Source organism: Gadus morhua, chromosome 15 (genome assembly GCF_902167405.1).
Source record: "Gadus morhua chromosome 15, gadMor3.0, whole genome shotgun sequence".
Taxonomy (NCBI): Eukaryota; Metazoa; Chordata; class Actinopteri; order Gadiformes; family Gadidae; genus Gadus; species Gadus morhua.
In genome coordinates, this window is record NC_044062.1 from 19,471,152 (window position 1) to 19,484,441 (window position 13,290).

Here is a 13,290-nt window from a genome sequence, read left to right on the forward strand (position 1 = left end):
CGTCAACTTCAGCCGCACGTCATCCGAGAAATCACAAGAAGGAACACAAACAGGGTGAAACGATTGCCTTTATGCCCATTATAAAGGCGTTGCGGTTTTATAGTTATGGTTTAAACACTCCAGGAGACAGATGTTTGACTTCAGGAGCGTTTGTTGCTGAGCTAAAAGCAGGGAGACTGCATTGCCCCTGGCTGTGGGCTCTGATTACTGTGTTTTCCCTCGTATAACGTTTGCTCTCCCTTCTGCCCTCTCATTATCTCTACCCTCACCCATCCTCTAATTCCCCCCTCAACTACTTTCACCGACCCCAACACTGACTGATGTACACAAGCACAGACCATTTTTGCAAATACAAAAATGTACTAATTTTGACACACCCACACACAAACACACACACACACACACACACATAAATATGTGTGTGCAACTTGCTGTTCCTTTAGACTGGGGTTTGAGTTCTATAAGACCCTTCTGAAGCCAACGACTTGTTGGGTGCCTGACTACCTCATCAAGGATTTAGGATACTTGAGTGGAACTTGCACTCGTCCACACCACAAACAAACAAAATTCAGAGAAGGACAACATCCTCCTTGACTTTGAGGGGAAGGCATGAAGGCCATCCCTTGAGTTGTTAAAAGAGCAACACTTAAAAGGTAAAAGACAAGGGATTCAAAGGGAGATCATACTGGGGCTGTCCATTCTCTGCTGAACACAAACAAAGCATCTCTCAGCGCACTTCTTAAAGCTTTAGGATGTCGACATCCTAAGCCGATACAAAAGGGGGGCGTTGAAAAGTCTGTACCGAATCCTGAGGGTCTTTTCAGAGGAGCCAAGTAGCCGTGATACTATATAGGCTTCCTAATGCATTCTGCAAGGCCCTGAAGACTGCTAAGCCCCTAGCTCTTGGCCCAACACTGTTTCAAATTATATACATTTCACCCAGTCCAAGAGACCAAACCGGAAGGAAGGAGCTAGGATCGGCTGCATAAGCCATCCAACAAGAGTTAAATGGAGGGAGAGAAGCAGACACACACCGTTTCAAACCTGATTCCTGAAAAAGGAATCACGTCTGTGTGTGGAAAAGGATCAGAAAAGAATCGTTATTGTCCTCAGTAATGTTTCTGGATACACTGGCTGCAGCCAGTCGCACTGAAACGTGCCAGCAAGGTCTGCACGCAAGCGGCCTTAACTAAGGCCTGTTGGCTCCATCTGCATTGCTCAAGGGCTCCTCGGAAGCAACGTCTTCAGGTGGAGTCATATAAAAGAAGGATTGTTTGCCTTAACGTGTTAACATCAACAACAGCCTAACAAATGTTTTATTAGGGAATGACATCAAGGGTAATGTTGTTTTGGATAGCTCTGATAACTAAGTGTTCTTTCAGGATAATGTGCTTCGACGGCCCTAATCACTCGCAGTTGGAGAGCTTGCAAAAGCTTTCAGTGAAAGTTACCATTTGGGGGAAACAGCACTTGTAATTCCTCATTTTGCACGGTGTGGACGCACCGTTTAGTTCAGGGGATCAGGATGTCGTCAGCAGAATTGGACGCACAAAACAATGTCCGTACTTACGACAAGCGTGTTTGAACAATGTATTTGGTGCTTCTACACTCATGGGCCCTGAGGTCAGATGTACTGTAGAGTCTCTGCAGCCAGAACGCTGCTGTGCAGAAAGCCACAAGGTCTCATAAACCTGCTATTATTAATGTCTTCTGAAACATTCCACTGCTTTGCATGTTTCCATGGGAAATCACAGAGCATTATACAACAACTTTCCTGCTCCTTGGAATATTTCTTCTTAGTCCAGCAGCAGCAACATAGTTTGTCTTTTATAGTTTTATCAAAACTAATTTGGGCTCCTAAAAAGAATAAAGTGATGTGTTTTAGTTGTTCAGAGGGTGAAGAGAGAGAAAAACAGAGTGAGAGAGAGAGAGAGAGAGAGAGAGAGAGAGAGAGAGAGAGAGAGAGAGAGAGAGAGAGAGAGAGAGAGAGAGAGAGAGAGAGAGAGAGAGAGAGAGAGAGAGAGAGACAGAAAGATAAAGAGAGAGCCACACAGACCCAGATAGAGACAGATAGAAAGAGAGAGAGACACAGAGAGCGAGTAAGAGAGAGAGGGAGAGAGAGAGAGAGAGAGAGAGAGATACAGAGAGAAAGAGACAGAGAGAGAGAGAGAGAGAGAGAGAGAGAGAGAGAGAGAGAGAGAGAGAGAGAGAGAGAGAGAGAGAGAGAGAGAGAGAGACAGAAGGCCTTCTTACACTGCCAAGCCGGTTTAGTCGCGGCTTGGCACGCCCGGCAATTTCACTACCCTGCATGTGTAAAACCGAGGGGGTATACTCGCCCGTCGTCACAGAGCGGGCATTCTTGGTTCACTGGAGAAAGCGGGGCTGCGCACGGAGAGTATTAATTAATTTGCATACAATGAATGTTTTTATATTTTTATGATTCAAGAGACTCGCATGCAAGAATGAGTATACATCTGAGTGTAGGCAAAAAAATCGTACTACTATAATAGCAGGCCTGTTGCACCAGTTACTCAAAGTAACTTATGTGCACATGTGCCAAGCAGCCTGCAGCTCACACACACACACACACACTGCACGCGCAAACGTATACATACATCGCAAGCACGCACATACACACCGCATAAATACACCGCATACATACACTGCACACACACGCACATGTGCACGAACAAACACGGAAACGCACACACACGCGCGCACACACACACACACACATGCACGCGCACACACCGCACGTCACGACAAGGGCAGCGACAAAAACACGGAAGCGCACACACTTTGTGTGAACAAAATATCCTGACATTTGTTACCTGAAAATCTCCTGAATAATACTACCGCTGAGGTAGTATTTTCTGTAGGAAATGTAAATGAATTTAGATGTGAATGAGGAGTAGAAAGTCGGTATTTCTCGCACCACTTCAGTGGGCGTGTTGTTGACGTTTCTGCATGTCATTGAGTGGCCCCCGAAATGATAATCAGCCTGTTGCATTTTGTTCGCTGAATGGTTAAAAAATATTTAAATGTTGGCACTGCTTTCATGGCACTGAGTCATTTGTGGTGAACGAATGTTATACGTTGTACAATTATAGGCAAAATGTTATTATATTATGCGTTCTGAAATTTGTTACTTTATCGACTGGGTTTTCCACATTATTGCTATGGGTTTAATTACAAGTAGAAGTTGAGCTTTGCGCGCGAAAAACTCTAGTATTCTTCATTTGCTTTTTTTTATTTACTTATTATTTTTATTTATTGTCTTTGTCGTAGATCACAACATCTTTCCCGCTGCGTTGTCTCTCTCTAGGCAACGCAGCAACACCCTACCCAAGTCCCGCCCCTGGAACCACGGAGCCGTCTAATTGCATTTACATCACAATGAAACCGCAAATGTGTGTAGGGTCCGGGAGGGTAAATTGGGGTGCTAGATCAAGCCGGCGATTTACCTCGGGCAGTGTAAACCTGTGGACCAATGCCGGGAAAAAGGCGCGCATAAGACGGGCATATTTGGCATTGTAAAAACGTCTAGAGAGAGAGAGACCGAGACAGAGACGGCGATACAGAAAAAGAGAGCTACAGAGAGAAAGAGAGAGACAGAGACAGAGACGGGTGGAGGGACACTAGCGTTGACTGACCGGGGCCTCTATCTTGATGAGGGCGATGTCGGACTTCTCATCCACGTCTTTGATCTTGGCGTCGTAGGAGGCGCCGCTCTTCAGCTCCACCTTAACTCGGTGCTTGTTGGCCACCACGTGGGCGTTGGTAACGATCTGCCCGTCCTCCGCCACGATGAACCCCGACCCGCTGGCCACCGCCACCTCCCGCTTGGAGTACGCCATCCTGGAGACCAAACACACAGGGGAGCAAGTATGAGCGAGTTTTTGTGTACGATTAGGATTCTTTGTGTGTGTGTGTGTGTGTATTTGTGTGTGTATGTGAGTATGTGTACGTAAGTGTGTGTGTGTGTGTGTGTATGTACGATTATTCTTTGTGTGTGCGTGTATATGTTTTTATGTGCGTATCTGTGCATACGTGGATGCATGTGTGTGTGTGTGTGTGTGTGTGTGTGTGTGTGTGTGTGTGTGTGTGTGTGTGTGTGTGTGTGTGTGTGTGTGTGTGTGTGTGTCGTTTGGTGTGTGTGTGTGTTTGTGTGTGTGTGTGTGTGTGTGTGTCTGTGTGTGTGTTTGTGTGTGTGTGTGTGTATGTGTGTGTGTGTGTGTGTGTGTGTGTGTGTGTGTGTGTGTGTGTGTGTGTGTGTGTGTGTGTGTGTAGGTGTTTGTTTGTGTGCGTGGGGAGGCAAGGGGGGATAGGAGTATGAGAGTGAGAGTAAATTGAGTGACATTCTGCATTCTTGCAACATGGCCGCCTCTATCATTATCTCAGTCAGGACAATAAATAAAGAGCAGACTAAGAGTAGGAGGAGGAGGAAGAGGAGGAGGAAGAGGAGGAGGAGGAAGAGGCCGGCTGTACTACATGGCGTAACTGCTGAGTGGAAACCAAGCACAACACTGCTATTTGGTTTAAGAAAGGGAGAGTGTGTGTGTGTGTGTGTGTGTGTGTGTGTGTGTGTGTGTGTGTGTGTGTGTGTGTGTGTGTGTGTGTGTGTGTGTGTGTGTGTGTGTGTGTGTGTGTATGTGTGTGCGTGTGTGTGTGTGTGCGTGGATGTGTTTGCGTGTGTGTTTGCGTGTGTGTTTACGTATGTTCATGTGTATGAGTTTATGTGTGCATGTGTGAGTACGTTTGCATGTGTGTGTGAGAAAGATTAGCTAAGTTTGTATATGTATTTGTGTGTGTGTGGGTGTTTGTTTGTGTGCGTGGGAAGGCAAGGGGGGAGCAGGAGGAAGGGGGATAGGAGTATGAGAGTGAGGGTACATTCTGCATTCTTGTAACATGGCCGCCTCTAACATTATCTCAGTCAGGACAATAAATAGGAGACTAAGAGTAGGAGGAGGAGGTAGAGGAGGAGGAAGAGGCCGGCTGTACTACATGGCGTAACTGCTGAGTGGAAACCAAGCTGCTCTGGTTACACAATTAATTTGGTTCCATTAACAACCACCACTGCTATTTGGTTTAAGAAAGGGAGAGAGAGAGACAGATAGGGGAGTGCGATAGAGAGAGGGGGAGAGGGAAAGAGAGAAAGGAAAGAGGTTGAGACAGAGAGAGCGAGAGAGAGCGAGAGAGAGAGATGGAGGAACAAGAGAGTTGAAGAGAAAGAGAGCCTCATCTTTAACCCTGAACCCCTACCCTTGCAACTGCTATATTAACCTTTGCCCTTAACCCTTCCCCTTGTATTCCCCCTGAGAGCAGGCGGTGCCTTCGTACCTGTATTTGTTTTCCATTGTTGTTACAAAAGGTTGAGAAAAGGCCACAATGGAGGAGGGAGCCACCAAGGCTTGTGAGTTTTTAATCAGAAACAGGTTGAAATGCTGGAAGAGGCCATTTCTCGACCTGAGAACCTTAATGTCAACTTATATTTTCACAGAGGTGGGTTGGAACTATCTACGTTCATAAAGAGCTGTGTCTAACTCATTGTCTATGGGTCTGTGAGGATGGTCCAAAGCCGATAAAAAACATATGTTTTTTTTCAAATTATGAAACACAAGGAAACAGAGGCCGACATTCAAAGCTTCAGACGCACAGAGAAACACAGAAATCCAATCCACAGTCCGCCTTTGAAAACCAACAACACACTTGGAGACCAAAAGCATCCAGCAACACAAAAGACAAGGAAAAGCCAGGACAACACAAAGTGTTGGAGACGGAGGAGACATTGACAGACGGCCCTGAGACGCACTAACAGATTCAAATGGGTGGATTAGAGAACACCGACAGACAGAACTATGCGGCGATAATCCAGGAGGAAAGGAGGCTATGAAAATGGGAGATGGTACAGAGAGGTGAGGTAATGATAGAGGAGAAGAGTAGAGAGGAGGCGAGAGTGTTAAATGAGAGGAGCCAGGAGATCTCCCTCTCTCTCCCAACGGGGGTAGAGACCCAATAACTATGGCAGGTGGTCCATAGACCCAAGTTTGTGTATGGTAGTCCTGCTACACACACACTCACACACACACACACACACACACACACACACACACACACACACACACACACACACACACACACACACACACACACACACTTACACAAGGTGCACACCACTTACTTGCGGAAGAGTTCAATGTGAACAACGGACGGGGCGATTTTCTCCACCACGTCGGCGATGAAGTTGTATTTGTGTCTCGGGCTGTCTGGGTTGTCATGGGCTGGAAACACACACACACACACACACACACACACACACACACACACACACACACACACACACACACACACACACACACACACACAATATGTCAGTATCAGATATTAGTGGGTAAAGTGCAACATAGCAAATGACAGCGATCCTTATTACCACGGAGCAGACTGGAACCATTAATGAGACATTTTTGGCTTTACTGGAACCTCCAACTAGCTGCAGCGCTAAGTGTCCACACAGACCCACGCTCCAGAGACAAACATTTGAAATGCTGTACAAATTGTGCTCTGTACATTATGTGTGGGATGGCATGTGTGTGTATGTTTGTACAAATGTGCCTGCATTTGTGTGTGTGTGTGTGTGTGTGTGTGTGTGTGTGTGTGTGTGTGTGTCTGTGTGTGTGTGTGTGTGTGTGTGTGTGTGTGTGTATGCGTTTGATTTGGTTTTCACACATGTACGTGCCTGCAATGTGTGCGTATGTGTGTGTGCGTCTGTGATTGCGTGTGTGCGTGTGTGCATTTCATCTACTATAACAATGTGATGTTTGATGTGCTGAATGACAGATGACCAGCATCCATTTGTCGGGGTTCATTCTGTAATATTATCATATTGTGAAGACAAACCTCAGATCTATCACTAGCTCTATGGACAGAGCTTGAGCGTGTGGACATCTCTCTCCTCAGAGAAGGAAATGTGACACATGTAGCTAGAAGATGCATGAGTCGAGATCTGCTTTACCTTGGGACAAGACAAAATGCAGCTGGTTGTCCTACGGTAGATTTACTTTACTGCCTCTTTGACGTTTTATACACACAACCACGCATGGACACACACACACAAACACACACACACACACACACACACACACACACACACACACACACACACACAGCCTCTTTACACACACACACAAAACCGCACACAGACACACGCACGCACACACACACACACGCAACTGCCAAAACTCTCTCTTTACTTTTACACACACACAAACAAATCCAGGTACATGAATAAACACACAGTCTCACACACACACATACACACACACAAACACACAATCACATTCACACCGGTCAGTCACAGACACACACACACACACACACACACACACACACACACACAGCTACGCATACACACACACAGACACACACAGGCATGAATGCAGGTGCATGCACACTCACACACACACATACACACAAACACATTCACACACACACAATTAATTTGGTTCCATTAACACATGCACCGCAACCACCGCTGTAGTCTAACTGAGCCCGGGTCTCTGCCAGGCAGTGACAACATGGCGGACATGTTGGCAAACGACAAACCAGATGTGAGGCGCAGCTCTCCTGTCCTCTGCCGGCTCTCCTGAGTCTGATTCGGTCAAGGTCGACGAAGTCATCCCCCGCCACGCTGTCGACCCCCAATTTATAGACCTCTGAGGTTCCTCTCCCCAATAAGGACTCCTCCGCGGAGGGTCTAGGGACTCTCCAAGCCCCAGAAACAACCGAGACGTACCCAGCAGCAGGCAGAGCTGAGAGGGCCCAGACCGACTCGTAGGGCCCAAGGAAAATAAACACAATTGCCCTGGAGGCCAAAGCCCATAATGGGTCATGACATGAGGTGTTAGTCACTGTGTTGGTGTTGGCCCGGTTCAGGGAGAGAGCAGGGTGACATATCACCTGATGATGGCCGTTACCCAGTTTTATATCAAATCATGAGTTATATTATAAGGTGATCCACACAATGAGCTCATCCATCACACGTCACCTGCTCCATTTTGGGCGGGCTTGTGTGTGTGTGTGTGTGTGTCTGCGTTTGTGTGTTAGGGAAAGAGAGAGAAAGAGAGACAGACAGAGGGTGATAGAGACAGAGAGAGAGAGCGCGACAGCGAGACAGAGACGCTCACACAATAGGATTTTCCAGACGGTTAAACTGTAATGAACTTGGTTAGGGGAGTCATGGCCCTGGAAAGGCATGTTATGGCAAACTGAGCAGACAGAGGAGAGGAAGGAGACTGAAAATATGTTAATATGACCTGAGAGAGGATCCTTTATGTATTCACCACAGAGGAAATGCAATTATTTAACGCGGGTGTATGATTTGAGGTAATGCTCAAAGTTTCAATGCTTTATATATTTTTCTTTCTTTATAAATCCACACTTTCCATATGCTTAAGTAGACAGGCACACACACACACACACACACACACACACATGACGCACACTTGCCTGCATGCAATAGACATACACAAACACTCACCATCAAGCATGCACACACACAGACACACACACAAACATACAAACACACCTACAGTCACACGCAGACAAACACACACGTGTACACACGCACACACACACGCACACCCCCCCCCCACACACACACACACACACACACACACACACACACACTCACACGCATATCCACACACATCCAAACAACAAATGACCATGAACAAATGCACATGAAGTTTGAATTCATACTGGTCATAAATAGAACACAAATGCGTCCATGAAACACACACACACACACGCACACACACGCACACACAGGTTCTCCATTAAAAGACCCTTCCCCTCCCTGGTCCGTCCATCTGGTTGGGTTCCTCCATGTTGGCCGGAAGAGTATCTTCTACATCCTCTAGAGGAGCTTTAGACATGCCTGCTAGAGGTAACCTACATGTGCTCAGTACTTCTACAGCTGTTAGTTACTCCAAGTACCTCCAAACATGTGTTCTGTGGGCTACCACCAGGGCACAGGGCGACAACAGATGTTGGCTAAAAAAACATGAAAGAGCATAGAAATGCTTCAGATGAGCAACAGTTAAATACAAATATTAAACAACAACAAAAAAAAGTACAAATACGGACATGAGGATATGTAAATGAAGAAATACAATAACGGGGAACATTGTGCCCTTCATCCAAAACGATGTGCGGTGGAATCTGAGCTGGTGTCTGCTGGTGTTTGGCTGGTAGTGTATGACCACACGCTGTAAACTGGGTGTAAGCCCTGAACAAATCCCTCACCAACGGGCTCAGCAGCAGGGCATTTCTCCACCTCTTCAGTCGTCTAGCTTTAGTGATTAGCAATTAACTAGCGATTAACTTGTAAACATGAACCCAGATGAGCAGCACCTCTGTTTATATGGCGTTACAGCAAAGAATGTTCACTGCTCAGAGGATCAATGCAACTGAAATCCTATAAGCGCTGACGTTTTATGATACTTTTCCCGGCCAAGTTTCCTGGTGGCTCCGGTTGTTGCTAGAAAGATGACTTGATGGAAGAATCCCAAGTGGTGACGGAAAAGAGAGCAGGACTGGAGTCCGTAGGGGGAGTAAAGGGAAGTGACATCACCCTGTTTGTTTTAATGGCTTATCAGTGTAATCAAGGGACAGAATAAAAAAAATTACATGATGCTCTCATGAGTGTTACGAAACAGTACTGGTGGGCTTTCCAACTGCAGATGGGAGAAGTGGTGTTATGCGCAGTTCATTTATGATAGAGAATGAAGAAATAAAAGGTTGATAGACAGATACAGACAGACAGACACAGACAGACAGACAGACAGACACACAGACACACAGACACACAGACAGACAGACAGACAGACAGACAGACAGACAGACAGACAGACAGACAGACAGACAGACAGACAGACAGACAGACACACAGACACACAGACACACAGTCACACAGAATGATGTACAGTGAGATAAACAGACAGACATACAGAAACAAGCAGAGCAGCACTAGCAGCACGTCCAATAGCTGCCCCAGCACCACATCTCATACTTTAAAGCGTGAAAGAGAAAGTGGGGAGAATACAGAAGATAATAATTGTAATATGCACATCATACACACAAGTCCTACTTAGTAGTGTCACAAATCAAAACCCATAGTATGCCATCACAACCTCAGTAACTATATGCAATCTGCATGGGCTTATATTAAGTCAAACCTATGCCATGTGAACACCCTAACTATGGCAGTTAACATCCTACCATAATTGGCCCAGACTTCATTGAATTCTCGGGCATAAATCAACATGTTTCTGCAACTGGCAAAGTGCTCAACCAAGGGGTGGTGGTCTTCAGGGGCAGTGATCTGTCAGGGGCACAGGTTCAGTCTTACCCACCTCATGTTCTCGCCTAAGCAAGCAGAGTGCCTAACAATCTACCTCACAGTCAAGGTGCTCGATGACAACATGCACACTGTAGGAGTCTTGTGTGGTAACCGGGGCCGCTACATCTGAAAGGGCATCAAGTGAGGTTTAGGGGGGCCCTGGTGTGTGTTTGTTTGTGTGTGTGTGCGTGTTTGTGTGGTGTGTGTGTTTGTGTGTGTGTGACTTTGGAAAAACTTTGATTCACAACAAACAAACTTTGATTCACAATCAGTCTGAAACTGAAAACAGCCGGGTGATTTAGGTGACAATCAATCACCATAAAATGTGCTTAATGACAAACACGCTCCCTTATTAACATATTTAAGATGATAGATTAAAGCTCAGCACGTTGTTATAATGACCATAAAACAGAGAAAGCCAAAAGACTTTATGCAACACCACTTTCTACCTTAAAATGCATTTCTCTCCAGTCCATCCATGTGAACCTACTGCAACAAACAGCTTATTACATACGTAAAGTGCCTGGCTCACGTTGCACATGGATATAGTGTGACCCATTGTCCCACGGCTGGAAACAATCACCCCAATGTTCCCGGCCTCCGACCCGTACCCGACTCCGTCGGCCTGTGGTGCACTAAACGGAATCAGCTCTTAAGGTAACAGGTGTGAAAGTGTGCGCAAACACACACACAAGCGCACACACACACACACACACACACACACACACACACACACACACACACACACACACACACACACACACACACACACACAAACACACTCACAATTGAGCAAAATGATTTTAAAACCAAGTCTTCACAACATGCATTGTACCAATGGGTGCATAACCAATGATTGTACGCATTCCTTTACGGTGCACGCTGTACGTAGTACAAACACACTTAGATGAGTCATGGAGATGAATGAGACTGAGGAAATATCTTGAGGGTACAGCTTCTTGGCCTGAGTTGCCTTTAGGGAGAATGTGCCTCAACTAGGAGAAAGATAATCTGTTTGGCATTACCTCCAATGGGTTAAAATAATAGTATGATGCTGAAAATACTCTGATATTAAACATACAAGGCTGAACCACGGCCACAAGAAACATCTAATTAGTGATTTTATAATGATATGAAAAAGAAAATTCACCAAATGTTTGCACTCTGGAGCTATAAGCAGCAACAGCCCTGTTATGAATCAGATGCGTATCGTTTGTTGTTTAGTCAAATCTGGGTTTTAGACAGGTACAATTATTAAAAATATAAGTTCAACATTAGGCTGTGCGTGTTCTGATTTGGAGACTATTATGGTGAAATAGGCTAAACCTTATGAACTAAAATCTTGAATGACTTTAAGCACTATCCCACATGATGACGACTGAACCAGCCGACTGGTGTCCGTGCTGCATGAACCACGTACCTTTCCCACACGCTCCCCGCTGGATGAAGATCACAGGCGGCTGCTTGAGCTTCTGCGCCCGGCTACTGACCCTCTTCAGCTCACAGATGTTCCGGTACGACACCCCGTCGCTGCCGCACACGGGGTCGACGGCTTTGCACATGCACACGCCGCTCTTGCTTCTCCTCCGGACGGTCACCGAGCTCCCAGCTCCCCCCGCCACGGAGCACTCCAGCCCCTCTCCGCACATCGGGTCGCCCAGCTTCCCCGCGCCACCGCCGCACGTCTCGCCTTCCCCGGACGCGCACACAGAGCAACAGCTGCACGCGTCGAGGGATTCTCCCGCCAAACAGTTGCTAGGTAGCCGGGGGCAGCTAGACTTGTCGCATCGAGTCGGACATCCGATCACGTACCTGTTGGAGAGTTGCGCGACGGCGGGTGAGGTCGATGCGAAGGCGACGGTTACGCACAGCAGTGGCCAAAACATGATGGAAACTATTATAACGAAATAAAATTATCTAGGTTATGGTAACGTTTTCTTATCTACTGTCACTTTCAAGCAGTTTGAAAGCTTAGAGCAGATTGTTTAACTTAACGGTGTAGCCCTGTCTGTCTGAGGATTTAGGCGCTACTCTGACGAGTGACGCAGCGGGCTGTTCACGCGCCGTCTGTGAAAGCAGTCGCGTGCTATCCGCCCGGCAACGTTTCCCTACAATCACAACAAGCGTTGGGATTGGTTCAGATTTGTGACGTCTCCAACACAATAACCACACAATAAACTATTTTCAGAATCCGTAATGTTTGTATTAACCCCTTAAGCACATGGTAGGCCTATGCTGTCTTATAAAGTGAATGATTTGGTGTTCTTTGCATTATTAAAAGATTATCCAGCTGATTTAATCACTATCAGTTTTCTTTGATAAACACAGTAAATTATTAATCCAATGAAGGGTTGCGATCTGCAAACCATGAAACATCTACATACATGTTGCACGATGCCGGGTAAATCAAAAAAAAATGTACCACTTAGGAATGAATTGGTTGCTCCTGGCTTCAATGGGTTTAGAGTAGAAAATCCCAAGGAGGATGTAGAGATCGAGATGACGATAATGTCGTAGGCTTTCCATAATCAAACATCAAAATGAACGCTAATTGGAAAATTGGAAGTGCAAGTCTAAATCCCCATTTATTATGTTGTCATCCCATGTCTATAAGCAAAGACTTCAGTCCCCTGAACCTCATGATTAGAGAACGTCGTGATTGACCTCACCAGGGCCTTGCCAAGCTTTAATGACAACTAATGAACCTGATTTTAGTTTGAACTCCTTCTATTCATTCAGAAACACGGAGGGTTAAACTTGAGGAACAGATTGAGAGACTGCAGTAGAGCTCGTCCTACTAATTACGCTTAAACACAACATGTTGCTTCAACCCAAGCAATAGGTATACAGACAATACAAAACACCACTGTTGGGTTTACACGTCTGTGGTG

The 13,290-nt window shown here is 46.0% G+C and overlaps 1 protein-coding gene across 1 annotated transcript in view; it reads right to left on the reverse strand.

The window, feature by feature from the left end:
• LOC115560245 (serine protease HTRA1A) overlaps positions 1-12,486 on the reverse strand; it is a 25,683-nt gene extending 13,197 nt beyond the window's left edge. The window contains exons 1-3 of the mRNA XM_030379568.1: positions 11,820-12,486; positions 6,182-6,281; positions 3,654-3,858 (exon numbers count right to left, since the gene is read on the reverse strand). Coding sequence (XP_030235428.1) covers positions 3,654-3,858; positions 6,182-6,281; positions 11,820-12,285 — 771 coding nt within the window. The 5' untranslated portion in view covers positions 12,286-12,486. The remainder of the gene's footprint in view (positions 1-3,653; positions 3,859-6,181; positions 6,282-11,819) is intronic.
• Between the last annotated feature and the right edge of the window lie 804 nt (positions 12,487-13,290).